The following is a 17500-nucleotide window of genomic DNA, read 5'->3' on the forward strand; positions in this document are numbered from 1 at the left end:
TTTTGGCTTAATTCGCTCGTTGGGTGCCCTTGTTATTTAGCGTGGAACAATCTGCCTCTGTGCTACAGGAAATTCTTAAAAGCTGGGCCATTAAAATAGGTTACTGTGACAATTATTCTCCGCTTTCTACTAAGATCTAGACTGGCTAAACATTTTGTAGTGTCACATCCTCGTAAGTAACGTATAGAAGATGTATGCGCTACCGTATAAACAGTATAAAATACTTCTTTATTTCAGTTTTTTAGGGCGTCAATAAAACAGGCCATGCAGCTGTTTAAAGGACAAGTGATTACCAAATGTTCTTAACAGTGGTAATATAATAATTGAAAAGTGTGCTAAATGGAACTATAAATATTGTTACAGTTTCAGTTTTGATCAGGCAGCACATTGGCAGTCAATTGGCAAAAGTTTACATTTTTTAAGGAACTTTGCTTCGGTCCCGTACACTGTTACGCATAGCGGCTTACCGTAGTCGGCTATTGCTGATAAACAAGCGACATTTTCACTATGACAATGCGTTTTCTTAACGTACATTTTCCTGCATTTGTCGTACGTCCATTCGATTTTAGAAATGCAGGGATTATTTACGTCCCTTGCTGTGCGATTATGCGCAGATTGTCTGCTCACCATGCCGTCCAGAGTTCTTGTAACTTCACGTTCTTGGATTGTGTTCTCATCTGATTTAATGGACACCTCTTGAAACGGCAAACGTTCGTGATCACGTGACTTCTGTGAGAACGTTTGGTTGCGAAGTAACGGGTTTGCCAGGCGAAAAGGCTTGCTTTTGCCTTGTTCTGAGAAATTCAATACGAGAATTCCAAAGAAAATCATCTGTTCAAACAAAAATATAAATCCTTATCAGTTGGACCATATTTTAAAAGTTGTTAAGATAACGCTGATTATTTGGTGCTTTATTGATATATATGACAATTTCATACGTTTTTTCTATCAAAAGGCATATGTGCTTCATTGTCCGGCGTACATTACAAAGCACCGTGAAGTTTTAAGGAAAACGTGGGCATACAACAGTAAATCGCTTATAATATCATCTTAGAGCGGTTTTGAAATGAGTGTCGTAAAACCAAAACCATAGTAATTACTTTAACCAATCAAAAAGGACGGAGACAATCCAGTAAACCAATCAAAACTCGAAGTAATTACACGTAGCCGACACAAAAGGTGGGAAAATGTGCAAGCCACAATTGGTGTTGGTTTCACTTCTGATTGGTTGAAAAAGTGGCGCGAAAACTTTGAACCAATCACTGAGTGAAGTAGATGCAAAACCAAAGTAATTCCCTAATTACTTTCGACACTCAATTGAAAACCGCTTTATGGGATACTTCGCCTACACGAAAATAGTACTTTACAGCCGACATGGAGTTTTGTTTAACGAAACTGAGAAAAACGGTGCATGAATAGGGTCATAAAGGTTAAGATAGGCCACTTTCGATATATTAAAATTCAGCTTTAAAGAGAGGTTTAGTGGACTAACACAAAAGGAAAGTGGATGATATGCTAATATCTTTCAAATCCATTGCAACTTGTTTCTATTGTTTTTGTCCTTTCTGCCTCACTATCAAGCTGAATATTGATATTTCGAAAATGACCTATTCCTGTAATACGTTTAAAGGATATGAGTTATTTTGCTTAAAGTCCATGGAGCATAACTTTGATAAAGATAAGTACATTTTTTAAAAAATCATTTAGCAGTTAATATTAAAATTGTCTTTTATTCAGTAGCTTCTGGGTACTGTGTTAGATTAATTTAATGACTTCCTGTTGAAAGTCCTTTGCAATTAGGACTTCGGAAAACAGCTACAATTCGTCAAATGTAATAAAGCACCTCAGGTCAAGACAACGAGTTGTATAGGATGGTTCGAAACTTCTCCACGTCACTAGAAAGTCTTCCTTCAATTCGCTCTGTACACAAGTCGAAACTATAGTCCAAGTACTTTCAATCTTGACTGTTATTTCGAGGCAATTTTTTAATTCTTGTTTTTTCAAATAGTTTTAACTTGATTGTTGCACTTTCCTAATTCTGATTACCAGAAGCCCATGCATTACCCAGAAGTGTCGATCTTAGTCTTATTTGCTCATGGACCATGACCTATCAGTTTACTGTGTTGTCCAAATTTAGAGTACGGGTCCCGCCAAATTATGCTATGCCCAATTAAATTGGGCCTGGTGACCAAAATGCTTCTGATTGGTTTAATCGAGCAAATATGGGCTATCATGGATTGTGCAAGGAACACAATACCGCCAAGTTCTTTTCCCGCAAATATCTAGAAGTAGCCGTCGATGGAAAACTGATAGACCGCGTTCCTTCGCCGATGGAGAGTTCTGGGTTATGACTTCAGTTACAACTTGCCATTTCAAAGAAAATTATAGCCATATATACTCGGTAATATATAAGGAACTTGAGGTCTCCTTGAAGGCTCTATCATCGTTGCCATCAGTTCGGGTGTAAAAATATTACATACTTCCTTTACTAGACCTTTTGGCTGATGCCTGCAAGATTCGAAGGAATTGAGAGATTTAGCCCCGCTATTAAGACGAAGGGCAGACGACGTATTGAAATTGGCGCTATGCAAAAAATGAAATAACTCGGTTGATTTTGGCTGATGTCTTGCCTGTTGGCTACAGAGACGAAGCACCTTCTCAAAACAGGGAGAAAAGCTACAATAAGAGGATTTTCATGCTTTTAGCAACAACCTGCCGATTGCCGCCAGTTTTCAATTCACCGAAAGGTCATGCTGAACTCGTCTTTTTGGATTTGCGTTTGTCGTCAACGAGAAAGGGAAAGAGGTGGCTGTAGCTAGGTTGTCATAAAAACATTGAAATCCTGTTACTTTCCATCTTTTTGTTTTTAATTTGCTGTCGCTGAAAGGAAGGAAACAGTGAGATGAAATCAAACGGGTTCACCGCGTTCGGACACACGGCAACTTTCATCCTGGCACGTGCCATTTTTCTTAGGCGCGCGAGGCCTAACTACAAGATGTTTTACTTACTTTGGCTGCAATATTCATCTTTGTTTTTGACTGATTCTTCGAGGTGTAGTTGAAAGATCGACCTAAAAGAAATAATGCTATGAGGGCACAACTGCGATAAGAACGTAAACTTTTAAGGAATAACAAAAAGTGAGCGAAAAGTGCTTCTTGTATCGCAATCTTCTATTAAATGCATGACTTAAAAGTGTATTTTATGGAATGTACATCTGCCTACTGAAATCTGTTTATCATTGGGTTAACATTCGACTCATCGAGATATCTTAATTACCTATCCCTCAGGCCTTTGTTTCTAAAAAAAAAACCTGAAACTCAAGGTTCCCACGTTGGGTGTAATTCATTTTACTATACATTGCCAAAATGCAAAAAAGATCTTTCCCGCAACCATTAATTACATCTGATTCAGTTTCTAAGGTAGCTTTTTGAGCCCACAAAGATGTAGGACTTTCTGCGGAGAAGCCCGCGTATATTTGTTGAAGTTGACCAAAAAGCAACAATGTTAGTGAGTTCTTGGCCGTATTACCAACAATCTCGAAAAGTGGTAGCATTTAAGTATTTAGGATTCAGAACGACCCCAGTATATTTCTTCGCCTTTTGCGCAATGTCAAACCGATAGCACTTGCACTGTCATCGGTTCGAATCCCGTTCATCCACAGAATAGTTTTACTTTTTTGTCCTTTTAAGTTTGCAGACTTATTGCTAAATTACTCGAGTTAATCACACTTGCATGCTTTGAATAAAATATCATACATAGTCCAGCATAATAGAATATGCTCGTACGTACGGGCTCTATGAATTACTCACGTTTGAATTAAGTGGGACTCCTCTCCTTGATTCAATTCGAAGACTTGCTTGGCTCTTTATGCCTTTAGTCATTTCAAACCGGGTTTTTATATGTTTCGCAATTCATTTTTATTCCGTAATCTCCGTCCCCAGTTCGAGAAAGCGTGTTTCGGCCAACTCCGCCTCCGTACGCGGAAGACGGTCGTTTCCTTCCTATTTTTAGCGTGATTTATCTATCGCCACTTCTCGTTTCCCAAAACGATTAAGTCACCTGTTTCACGTTTAATATCAGATTTCACGACAGGGGAAATCGAGGGGCTATTCTTACAATCCTTGAGTCATTGGTTTCAGAAAAAAAGAAGTCGCTTTAAAAACTCCTGACATCATTAAATAGTCTGAGTATTTCTACGTTTTCACGTTATTTGAGGTGACATTTTCACAAAAAAGAGCGAAAAATGAATTAGGAATGATCGCGTTAGAGTAACGCGTTGTCAAGAATTCAGTATTCATTGAAAAGACATAACTCAAAAAGTTATCATTTTCCTGGGTTTTTTTAGCCATGCAAGATGTCTTTTGGTTCAAATACCAGATACCTTAATTAATCCCATTCATAAATTGGAAACCATCGTAACAAAACATTAATTAATGGCTTTCTGTTACTGAAAGGACAAAGTTGAAAACATGAAACGCAAGTATATTTTAAAAACGTAAAAATGTAGCCCTCGTCTCGATGACATCATGTAGCAATGAACTTTAGCAAAAGTGACTTTTCATCGCTAAAAACAGCCCTATACTCTCATATTCCTCTCTCATATTCCTCTCTCATTCTTACAGTGTACGCATGCACTGATGGGTCTTCAATTCTTTTCCTATTTTGTCAACAAACATGCAAACTTCACACTTTTTATTTTAGATTTAAGTTGATTTATTTTTTCTAGCAAATAGCGTCCGTAACTGATAATCTACTTTCCATGATTAACAACATGACTGACAGATGTTACATTTTTGCAGTTTGACTTTGAATTTCAAGTTCAATTGGCACTAAGCACACCAACAATTCTTTTGGGCAACACTTAAAGGAATATGGATGTCCATAAACGGCTTCACACAAGGGAGGAACTACGCCTTTTTCAAGACAAACCACGTGCTGGTGTACTGTGAACATTTGATAACGTCGACATGACGCCCTCTGCAAGAATCATACTCGCGTCTCATAACTTTTGCGCATCTGTGAAGCGATGTGTCCCAGACAATACGGTCATGCGCAAAGCGGGTGTCCAGAGGCGCAGTGGGAAGGGAAGCATTGATTGGTGACTTAGTTTCTGTGAAGAGGTGTTGCTGGGTCTGCGCGTGTTTCTTCCAGGAAAGAGATTTGATCTCCTAAGCGGCCGTTAAGAGGACGAACAAAAGAAAAATCGTCTGTTGGGAAAAAGAGTATTACTCCAATTGATTTTCTCCTCTGTTATTGTCCAAAGAACATTCACTAACTAGCACTGCAGATCGAAAGAGCTTCATTTGCTAGTAGTATTTAGACAATAACATAAAGGCGTGCTCCAAAACCCGCTTTAAGGAACTTTAAGTGCCCCAGTGATAAAAAAAAAAAAAAATCACTTCCTGTTTTTTCTTCAGATTTTGGAAGTGTGTTTGCTTAACACCTGACTGGCAAAATTTTATCCAAAGGCCGTTTACTTTGGGTTAAGTTTTGGACTTCACGGTCCGCCATTGCTCACGTTCACGGTTGGATCCAGGGAAAAGTGACGTCAAAGGCTCACTAGCTTAACATTTCAGCGTCAGAATGCAGCTTATTGCATACAAAAAACGCGAGTTCAAAAGTCTGAAAGCCCAAAACTCCCGTGCTCCATATTAATTCTGCGGCGTACACACGCATTGCATTCTTAAACTAGTTAGCCTTTGAGGTCATTTTCTCCTCGATCCAGCTCTCTCAAGACCTGAAAGTTAGTAATGGCGGACTATTAAATAGGAAAATTCCATTTAAAATAAAAAGGTGTCTTTTTGACATCAAGGCTTAAAACTTTGGTCGCTTAGTGTTTAATTAACATGGTTTTGAAATCCAAAGAAAAATGACAATTGTTTTTTTGGTTACGGGGGCACTTTAAGCAACGCCGACTGCCACGGCACTACGATGACGTCACCTCAAAATATAAATTCACGTTATTGTAATCGCTTATGACTATGTCAGCCTTTAAAATATGACAAGGGTCAAAATGGCACTAGTCGGAAAGGCGCTTAATTTAGGGGAGAAAATGAAAATTTATCCTTAAGTACTGACGTTCTTCATGAAACCGTGGATTTGGCTATTTCACGTTGTTCTCTTGCAAACGACGGCAATTGCAAAGAAATGGGCAAAAGTGAAAAACGCACGTGCAGGGCGTGCAAAGCTATTGTTTTCCCCCACTAAATATGCAAATTTGTGACGTTCTCGTTGCCGTTGCCGTTGTCGCACCTTAAGCTTCCTTTTGTCAATGTCTAACGCGAAGAATATTTTACATTCTGGATAGCGTCTTCTCTACTGGATCTTTGAAAAAATGATTCCAGGATGAAAGTGGTAGAGTACGAAGTCGAACGGGGAAAGTTGAAAATTCATCGTCTCGTGCTCAACTCGTTTAATTAAGCCTGGCCCTCATTCGCGATACAGGCATAAGCATATGGCGGTATTAGGCATTCGGTAGTGCCTCGAACATTAATTGGAACGAACCTTTTGTTAGGGTAAAAACACCCTTGGAATTCTTCACAAAATGAACTTTCCATCACCAAAAAAGGTGTGACTTACCTGTGTTTTTTCTTTGTTGTTGTTCATCGTAAAATTCAGTTTTGAGTGCAAATCAGTTCTTCTCTGAAGTTTCTAGTCTGAATCCATAGGCCACTATATCTCACGAAAATTCTGCTTATATATCGTACTCATGCTATTTTCGCGCATTTTGAGACAGCTATAGTGGTACTCTGCAACAGAGATAAGGTGCATTTTCGATTCTAAAATAAATCGAGAAAAGTGATGTAGAAATAGTTCGCTCGAAATGGGTATAATTGTGTGGACTCACCGCGGTGGTCAAGTCTGACATTTTCGTTTTCGGTACTGCAACGAAATCATAATTGCGATATGACTTTCAAGTGAAGAGAGGCGAACCTTCTCTTTAAGCTCCTGTACATTAACATTCGAGTAATTTTCGAAACCTTAACTGTTTTTTTTTTTTTTCTAAGTAAGAGACATTTTTTGGTTTGCGAATGAAAACAGTTTCGTATTTAGCTTTACAAAGTGATTTGAAATTGAATGTACTCACAGTACATTGCAGAGAAATCGACCAACGGGTGTATCATTTTCAGTATACCTTTCTACTCAATGAATAAAAACTGTATAGATTCTCAGGCATCAATCGACTCTTTTTTCTAATACAGTTAATATTAGTATTCTTAAAACGAATAAAAAATGAAATATCAGCGTCAAGCCTCCCAAAAAATTCATTGCTGGAATTTCCTTCTGAGTGGAGCCGAGAAATGTACTTAAATTAGAACCCAGTCCTCGGGGTTGAGCGCTTTGAATTATTGATAATTATCATAAAGTATACATTCATTTAGCTTAATTGACTCATTAAGTTATTATTCTTAAAATGGTCGGTGAGACGACATCAAACAGAGTTCAGGGTTTTAACTGACAAATTTAGATATCTCCTCCATGCCAGGTGTACTGTTCTATTCCTTCTAGAGGAATGTCAGGTAGAGGCAATATCTTTTAACTCTTTAATTTTCGGGGTTGTTTCCTTAAACCTGTTTGTTTACACGGAAATTTAACCACACAAGTGGAAAACTGGTTAGGAACTGTCGGTAATTTAATCCCGGGAATAAAGAGATAATTATTCACAAAGTTCCGGATATAGTGTCAAAATATAGTGAAAGCACTCGCTGCAAAACATGCTTTAAATTTATGGCAAAAAAGTGCATCTCGCACCTTTTTACGTAAAGTATAACAAATTAAAAATGATATCATTTTTTTGTTTGTTTTAAGATGGCAGTAGAAATGTTTTCGTTCTTTGCAGCTCTCTATTACCTCTGTCCAATACAATAACAACAACAAACAAGTCACTTTACCTAAACGATGGCTTAGTTAATCGATATGAGAGGTTTGGGGGTGGATGAATTGAAACTAAATGTTTCTTCCCCTGCACATCTAAAATATAGGAGTATTATCATAAAGTAAATTACAGTTATGCTGTTTGCAAATCTTTCAAGGCCGAGCATGAAACAGGACCTATTTTAGTCACAAAGATGTGCTATGAATGGTTTTAAATTAGCCACAAATAAACGTCATCAAAGCTATCGGTTATCTCTAGCAAAACGTCATGATTCCTGTTTCGAACATTCCATTGCGTCAATATTATTATTTTTGGCAAAACCCAAGCCGAAAAAGATTCACCGGAATTTGACATCAATTCATAATCAAGGAATTTTCGTAACCACATTTTCTGTTGCTACCGTTAACAACAGACTTCCTGTGTAGACCCCACTTAGTGTAAACATTTTTTTTTTCATTATCAGAAGCTTCGGAGTTCGTGAAGTTCCTGAAGTTAACGCCTACTTTTTAACTTTTGTTCGTCTTTTAAACGAGCGACTTGAATGAGCTTGTAGAGCTTTTAGATTTTAGATTAAAATCTAATTTGATTAGAACGCTGGGTATTCATATTTCTACAAGAGAAAATAAAGACACATCACGGAGATGAAGGGAACATTTAAGCGCGTTTTAAAGACGACGCGTTAGTCCACGTAAATTGCTGTCCACGGTACGATTAATCGTCGTAAGACACTTTATTACAATTCAAGACTGCAAAATGAAATCGGGAAATCGAATTCTCTCCAGCATTTTGAAGATGTCTAGCGCGTTTCACTTTCTTGGTTTCTGCTATATTAAACCGTTGCATAAAATTGTTTGAATTCTAAGATCTGAAAAACATTGGTCGCTTCTGGAGGTGCCCGAGCAAAAGGTGCTTCGCCAAGGGCAAGAAAACATAGTGTGGAAACAGCACATGCGCAATAAAGAAATTGCACATTGTTTGCTATTTCTTGCGCCCACGGTATGGACCATTCAACGGAAGAAGATGCACAAAAGTTTTACAAAGAGAGACTTAACTCCAACAGTGTGACGCCGTGGAAAATCTATTTCTTATCAATTAAAAGGCTGCTTTCGTTCCAGCGTGTCGCCGTTTAATTCCATCGGAAGTAATGAGAAGAAGTTTCTAAAGGTAATGCGTTCGTGACACCCACTGTACTAGTAAATTCAAACTTAAGTATATTGTTTCTTTCCATGTGAGTTTCTGGTTGAAATGCTGAACACTTTCTGTAAAATAGCCACAGTAAATGTTTTTTTTTTCTTACTACGAATAAAAAGATTTTTAAACTGTCTACCAAACGTAACTTCTCTAGCTGTCACATGAAAAACCGTGTTTACAACGATTGGATATGAGATTATCCTGGGCATTGCACATACGTCAGTTTCCAAATTTAAAATAATATTCAATCTTAAGTCACATGCCTTTTTCGTCAGTTTCACGGTTTTCACTGACGGAAGGTTGTGTGCAAGGAACAGATCGGGTTAAATGTGGGAAAATAAAAGTTTAACTTCCGTCTATCTGTAGGTGGAGTCAGCTCGAACACGCTTTGCCGAGCTGGGACGATTTTCCTTATACGTATATAACAGAATTACTAATTAAGCGGCGAAGAGTACAAAGATGCTCCGAATGGCCTAAAGGTATAACAAGATTAAGCTTTCGAGGTGATCAAAGCAATTTTATTGAGGTGAGTAAATAATGCTGTGTTGAACGTTGTAAGGGAACATCATGATTGATGAATCGTATGAATGCACCATAAGCTCAAATGAATCCCTTCGATCATAACAGGGAAGTGCTTTACGTCAGTTTTAGATCACCTTTCCGGTTTGTACTTCTACAAAACTGCGATGGTGCGAAAAATAACATTTATTAATCAAAGTTGGAGGTTTACGTTTTCACGTTTTCCCTAATACAACCGTTCAACTAGTGCAAACTAGCCGAACCGTGATATAGGAACCAAATCGAGCGTTCAAACAAGGAAAAACAAATAGAATTGGCTGGAAAATCGAAATTTGATAGAAAAGCACCAAAAAGAAAGGATTGAGATGAGATCATTAACTTCAGTCGTAGATTTTCGACTGCAAAGAAGCATTCTTAACTAAAAGTTGATGCACGAGTTATTGTTGTTTTTATTTTTGTAGTTTTCATAGCTTATAACGTGGTCGCCATAGATAAAGTCGTTGTCTTAGACTTCAAAACACCAAATTGAGTTTTTTTTCTCTACTGATCGCAAATAAGCGCCGTACAATTCTCTGTTTATTGCCTTTTTCGTTAGCTTATTATATAGACCATGCACGACGTGCGTTAAGAAGAAAAGTGACTGGAAAAGATGTTAGACACTAGAAGGGTTGTATTCAATACATCATCAAAGTGAAAACAAGCATTTTAGTCAAGTTAGTCCTAGATGTTTAACAAAAATATTTCTTGCAAACTTAAACGGTGAAATCCTTATATTTAATAACCGGCAAGGTATGTTTCTTTTTTATTTCACAGAAATTTCGGTATTCCTCAGTATTAACAAAAAAGCGCAAGTCAGAGAGATATTTCTCTTCCTCCGACTGATTATTGCGCTCCCTAAGATCGATTACAAACTCACCATCAAGCAACAGTCATTAGAAGAATGTATACACCATCGCAAGTAAGTACAATTTACTTAAAAGAATTAAAATGCATTGCTTAGTTTTTTCTCTTATTTATTCTCATTATTTTACAATTTTAAATGAGTAATGCACAACTGGAAAATGTTCCTTCACAATATATTTGACTCATTTCAAACTTATCATTGGCCCCGATTTACGTAAATTGAATTATTTTTCAAATTCCGATTAATTATTTTGTCAGCAATATCTTAGCACTACACCTTACTTTCCTAAGCCCTACGTACTTGATCAATGATGATGATTGAGCGGAGTCGCGTTTATTACTCCGGTAAAGGGAAGCGCCTAGCCTACCGTTCAATCACTAACACGACCTGTTATTGAACTGAAGAAATGAAAGAACGTCAGACTACAAGGCATGAGGGAATTCGACCGGCAGCCAGACAAACTCTGGAGATCTTTATCAGGATACCTGAAGATAAAGTGGTATTCTTCTAACTCTATTCAATGCTTAGGCTTTCCAAGCTTCTCAGATCTAGATAATAATAACTTTTAATAATAACTTTTATATTTATATAGCGCTCACATCCATGTATCGCTGTCCGTGGCGCTTTACAATTTACAATTTACAGTAATTTACAATAAAACGATTTAAAAACATTACATTCTATGGAATGTTATTATACAATAAATATTATTAATTCTGTAAACGATCTATAAAATATTATTATTATTTCAAACAACAATTATTAAAATGATAATGATAGAATCACTAATGATAAAAAAAATATCAAATCAGTCGATAAAAAAACGAAATGATTTAAAAGAAAAATCAAATAACTAATTAAATTTCCTCTTATCAAGAAATAATGTAAAGAGAAACGTTTTGAGTCTGCTTTTAAAACTAGCCTGCGTGGCAGGCCGTAGAAAGGAGCGCCGGAGTGTAGGGAGGGAGGGAGGAGGGACGGCCTGCAAGGACGCTATTGTTTTCTTCATTCCGCCCCCTAATTAAATATGCAAAACCCACTCAACTGTGGAATGTCTGGCTGTCAAAATTATCCAATCAGAAGCATGCCGCTTTTTTGTATCTGTTTCTGGCTTCCGTATTTCTTGTTTTCATTTTTTGCGCGAGAAAATGAAGTAATTTGAATATCTTTGGAGGATGGAAAAAGGGAAAAGAGGCCGACCCAAAAAAGAAAACAATTGTAACGATGTTTGTAGAGTTTGCCAGGCGAATCTGAAGGTGACATATGGGAACTGTGTGGCGAAATCGTGTGTAAATATATTAGTCTTATATTTAAACCGTCGGCGAGAAAAGAAATATTCGGAGTTGTTTTGAGCGAATCTCTGAAGAACTTGGGATAACAGTGATTGCTTCTCACAACGAGTCGCAAGTGGCCTGCAATGCCTGTTATCGGAAGATCAAAAACTTGTGTGAACGTTTCCCATTCATAACTACACGTTTAGCGCAGAAGAGAGAAGAAAACAAGGAGAATTCCGAAGGTGCGAAGAGAAAGTTACTCGACGTTTTGTCGCCTGCAGCACGCAGCAGTCCTCCTAATCGAAAAAGCGTAAGAACTAATTCTCCTGAAACAAAAAGAAACGAAAAAGTAATGGAAGCGTCCAATGTGAAGAGCAAAAAATCTCTACAATTTGACGACCGCGGAAAAACCGGCGATTTTTTTAGAGCAGTTCATTGCAATGTGTTGTCTAAATGCAATTGACGATTTGGATATGTCGTTTGTATATTAAAATATACAATCCCTCACCTTAAACCGGTCCATGTTTCAACTGTATGCGACTCATCCACAACACAAGCCACTCAACCGCTACTGAAAGTAGTGTTCTTCTTCAGTGATTGAAGAAATCGCCTATCTGTGGCACTTTCCGCTGATGCATAGACAACATTAAAATTCCCTCCTTCGATGTCTTCCAAATTACCTAGCTTCTGAGCCAAATATTACAAGCAGTCAAATTCATGGCATCGACTGCCATAACCTGGTCGTTAATGATACTGACAAAAGGCGATATGACTAACAAAGAAGCATAATTTCCTGCTCTTTTCGCGAGCAACACAAGAAGCTGAAAACTTAGACTCTTTCCATAGCCTGTTGGTAAAACGGTTAAAAGATCCTTTTTCTCAAACAAATGTCTGATCGCCGTCTTTTGCTCTGCTTTTAGCATGAATTTGATTCCATTTTCTTCCAAAGATCGTATCGTTTCCTTCAGCAACAGTTCAAACCGATCCGCCATGTTGAATATTGAATTGAGAAGACCCATGCCCTTGCATGACAGGTCGCTAACCAATCAGAACGACGGATTGAGTAATTCATAAAATCTGACCAATCAGGATTTTTACGTTCATCTGGTGGACGAAAAAAACCGAGAAAACAATAGCGTCGTTGCAGGCCGTCCCTCCTCCCTCCCTCCCTACACTCCGGCGCTCCTTTCTACGGCCTGCCACGCAGGCTATTTTAAAACTAGCAACTGAGGAGCAAGAACGAATATTCAAAGGTAACCTATTCCAAAGTCTCGGAGCAGCGAATAAAAGGACCGAAAACCATAAGTGGTGAGCTTAACTCTAGGTTCAACAAGCAGTTTATTTGTAACAGAGCGAAGAGAGTAGCAAGAGGAACGATAGGAAAGAAGATCAGACAGATAGCAAGGAGCCAGACCATTTAAGGCCTTATAAGTGCACAGAAGCAACTTGAAGATAACCCTATAGTATACAGGAAGCCAATGAAGATCAATCAACACAAGGGTGATGTGATCAAACTTTCCTGTAAAAGTAACAACACGAGCAGGAGAATTCTGAACGTGGTGTAGCCTGTCAACAAGATATTTAGGGAGCCCATAAAGAAGAGCATTACGGTAATCGAGTCTGGAAGAAATGAAAGCGTGAACAATAGTGTGAGCAGCATTTAGTAGTAAGATATTTTATAATAGAAGACAGATTTGTGAAGTGAAAGTAAGACGACTTGCAAATCTTGCTGATTTGAAGTTTTCCAGTCATGCATTCATCGAAAACTACTCCCAAATTAACAGCAGAAATACAAGGGACAATATTTTAACCACAAAATACGATTTCATCTAATGGAGGGCGACTAAGAAACCTAGAGTGGATGCACATCAGCTCTGTTTTATCATGATTTAGCTTCAAACCATTAGCAAGCATCCAAGATGAAATGTCAGTGAGACATTGCTCCAAAGACTGTCTTAAACGACAAATACCCTTAAACGACAAATACAACTGAGAATCATCAGCGTAAAAATGATAACTGACATTATGACGATTAACAACGTCAGCTAATGGAGAAGTATAGAGCAAGTAAAGAAGAGGCCCTAGTACTGAGCCCTGTGGCACTCCAACATCAAGGTTGACAAGGCACGAGGAAGACTCATTGATACTAACGAATTGCATGCTTCCTATTCGTGGGGCACGAACTAAACCAGCTTAGAACAACATCCCTGACACCAAAACGATTAGCACTGAAGTCTATCAAGTAAGACATCATGAACAACTGTATCAAACGCAGCTGACATACCAAGGAAAATCACAATGACACAGTTGCCAGCATCAACAGATTGAAGGATGTCGTTGTAGATACGTACCAAAGCCGTTTCAGTGCTGTGCATAGCTTTAGACGCCGACTGAAACAAATCATGAAGATCATGTTTAGCAAGATAACAATTAGGCTGATATGCAACAGCCTTTTTAATCAGTTTAGATAAAAACTGAAGATTTGAAATTAGACGGAAATTTGAAAAAACGTCATGATCAGCATTAGCTTTTTTAAGAATAGGAGTGAGTTTGGCCACTTTAAGAGGATCAGGAAACACTCCTTTAGACAGAGAAAGGTTGATAATTCTCACCAAAGAAGGTAAAAAAGAATCCAGACACTTTAACAAAAGAGAGGCAGGAATTGGATCAAGACTGCACGCTTTCACTGACGACCCTATTAGGTGTAGAACATCATCTTTGCTCACTGCCTTAAAACAACAAAAAGCAGATGAGCAGGTGATAATATCTAATTGCGATAGAACTGTGTCAGGAACAGCTGAAAAACCCTGTCTAATGCGCTTTATTTTATCAGTGAAAAACTGAATAAGAGAAATAGCCAGGCAAGTATGATCGGAACTAGGAGGATACTGTGGGTTCTGTTTAGGATAGAGCAAATTAGAAACAATTTTGAAAAGAGAGTGTTGGTCATTCTCATTATCAGCAACTACACTGTTAGAATACTGCTGTTTAGATAAAAACAGCATCTTGTTTACCACAGCACATTGCTTAGAAAATTTCTGCTTGCCAGTAGGAAGTCCAGTGGACCTCCATCGACGTTCGTACCTTCGCCTAACTTTCTTCTGGAGGTCAATTTCAGGCGTGCACCAAGGCCCTTTTTTAACGCAAACAGTAACAGCTCTACGCTTCGGTGGAGCATGCGTGTTGAGTGTAGAGGCAAACACCTCATGATAGTGTGAAACCAGCTTAGATATATCAGAATTATCAACACAAGCGAGAGAGACACTGATATCACGCTTGAAAGAATCAAGGCAGATAGATTTGAGATTTCTAATATTGACAAATTTCGTCTTACAAAGAGGTTTAACAAGATTGAGATGGCAGAGAACAGGAGAATGATCAGAGATGACTATATCAGATGTACATACATCAGATACAAACAAGTCGTCAGAGCGAGTGATCATAAGATCAAGGGTGTAACGACCATTATACGTAAGGATGGTAAAGCCTAGGCCTAAGGCCCCTGAATACATATCATAGACTTTGCGGAAGGTAACAAACCCCAAACATTACGAAATGGAGAATTAAGTGATCTTTGCAGTTATCTGGACAACATTTAAACAATTGTCCCTCGGGCGGCCTCCACGGGATGACCTCTAGGATCGATGTGCCGGTGGCATTGCTCTATACCAACTGAGCTATGAAGCCACACAGTTGAGGGTCTGAATGGGGGGGTCCACATGTCGGTTGTCGGTTAAAATTTCGTTACTTTCTCGGTTGTCGGTTAAAATCTTCGACCTTTGTCGGTTGTCGGTAAATCCCAGTTAATTTTTTTGTAGCTAGTCGGTATTTTTTTCCTCGTTTTGTCGGTAGTCAGTAGTATTTTCTAGACCTTTGTCGCTAGTCGGTTAACCCCATTCACACCCTCACAGTTGGGAGCAGGTCAAATAAGCCCAAAAAATTGAATTTTCTAGGTGTCTATAAGAGTCAGACAATTTCTTACATTGTCCACTGAGATAAGTGCAAGAACCTGGTCCACTTCTCCATCAGTTTCTTCTCTAACCCACGCTTCAAAAACTTGATATACATATGATTTATTTCCAACCCCGAACATTGATCGCCAGACCAGCACTTATAGTATCTTTTTCATACAAAAACTGATCACACGTTTATAGATTTATCGTAAGTCAAGTCAAGTTGAGTTTGTGGTTTAAGTGTCGGTCATATATCGGGATTTTGCACCGGTGCACCTGCTGCAAGTCCAGCGTTATAACGCTGCATCCCTGCTGCAATCTTGACTTCCCAGTCTTTTTGGCATTGCTTTAAACGGATTGAAGTATTTCTGTCTCCAACAGATCGTTTCAATCACTTTTATTTCTATACTATGCTCCTACAACATCGTTTCCGCAAAGCCTGTTTTCCTGGACACACCACTACTTCCCTTCCAGGGCACTGATCTCGAGTCGCGTTACCAGTTGACCTATCCACAACGTGGCGCTTTCGAGACCGAGGAAGCCTTGGACGAGGTGAATGATGTCTCGAGCGGTGTCTCCCAAATTGACTTATCGGACACGTCACTCTTTGGCATTCAGGACTTTGAGTCACTCGACCAAGATCCTAATCGACAAATTGATGCTTTTAAATCAGAGGGCATCGTAAACAAAAGCCAGGGAACCAATGCCACAAGTGACATAGAAGCGTCTCTTGACATACTATTAGCACACAATCGTACTGCCAGAGACGTGTATAATTCCAACTACGTTTCAAAGCTTGTGAGGGGGACGGGACTCCTGTAGAAAAACTCATGTGAGCCGCGTTCATGGTTTAAAAACTCACATTTCTTGTTATAATAGCATTGTTGATTATAAATCCCCCAAATGTGTAACGGTGTATGGCTATAACAATATTACGTTTCTTGGAAAGTGTAAAATGTTGCCACTAGGGTGTCAGTGTGCCGTTTAGTAAAGCCGCAAATTCAAATTTGTAGAGCAACATCTTTAGAAGCATATTTTTATTGTACAAAAATTATAGACACTTGTAAGAAAATAAAAATACGCAGCTGGTCCGTGTTAATATTTGAGAAGCAAAGCTAAATTAAAAATGAAGTTCATTTTAATTAAGTTTAAACAGTTGTGTGTGTGTGTTTGCTTACGGTTGAAAGCATAATCAAATGGCGACCTGTTCGTTTTTCAATTAATTGAATGTTGGCCAGTTGAAACAAAAAAAAGCTTCTTAATTTTGTCAATCATAGAATAAAAGGCGGCAGGGACGAAATAAGCCAATCAAATGGTAAGTTAGATACATATATACAGCCAGCAATGTGCGCGGGAAAGTCACAACAGATATAGGGGTTTGCAATCAATCTCTATTAAGGACACCTCTCTTGTACATTACCCGTGCGTGACCTCGACAGAAAGGAGGACATGACACCAAACGCAAATGAGTGCGTGCTCTCTGGAGGCCGCACGGTATGTTTATTAAACAAAAAATAATACAGCTGTAAAATACGCATATAACAAACTTGAAATAGCCCATGAAAAGAGAACGCGAAAGAACACCAACGAATCCATAGGATGAAAAAACTCCACCACGCTCGAAGTGGGAAAAAAGGAGAAAAATCCCGGCCCTATAGATAGAACTCTCCCGACCTGCAAGGTACGGGCTTAGAATACAATGCATCTTATCCATATCTAGATTCCTAAATATTTTGAAACTGAAACTCGAAAATTTAAATCGTCTCTGACACAGCCATCCTTG

General features: G+C 38.5%; 1 protein-coding gene and 1 long non-coding RNA gene across 2 annotated transcripts in view; one reads left to right on the forward strand and one right to left on the reverse strand.

The window, feature by feature from the left end:
* The window catches only part of LOC137969512 (uncharacterized), a 20014-nt gene extending 12400 nt beyond the window's left edge, over positions 1-7614 (forward strand). Inside the window, exon 3 of the long non-coding RNA XR_011116681.1 lies at positions 4800-7614. This is a non-coding gene — a long non-coding RNA (uncharacterized lncRNA). The remainder of the gene's footprint in view (positions 1-4799) is intronic.
* A 6372-nt stretch (positions 7615-13986) lies between these two features.
* On the reverse strand, positions 13987-15276 carry LOC137971850 (uncharacterized). Its single transcript, XM_068818598.1, has one exon. It carries the CDS (start codon positions 15274-15276, stop codon positions 13987-13989), a length of 1290 nt encoding a protein of 429 aa, XP_068674699.1.
* Between the last annotated feature and the right edge of the window lie 2224 nt (positions 15277-17500).

This window comes from Montipora foliosa, chromosome 9 (assembly GCF_036669935.1).
Source record: "Montipora foliosa isolate CH-2021 chromosome 9, ASM3666993v2, whole genome shotgun sequence".
Taxonomy (NCBI): domain Eukaryota; kingdom Metazoa; phylum Cnidaria; class Anthozoa; order Scleractinia; family Acroporidae; genus Montipora; species Montipora foliosa.

What these genes read in the sequence shown, in the direction of transcription:
- LOC137971850 (XM_068818598.1), bottom strand. Translation starts at nt 15,276, where the DNA reads ATGTATTCAGGGGCCTTAGGCCTAGGCTTTACCATCCTTACGTATAAT.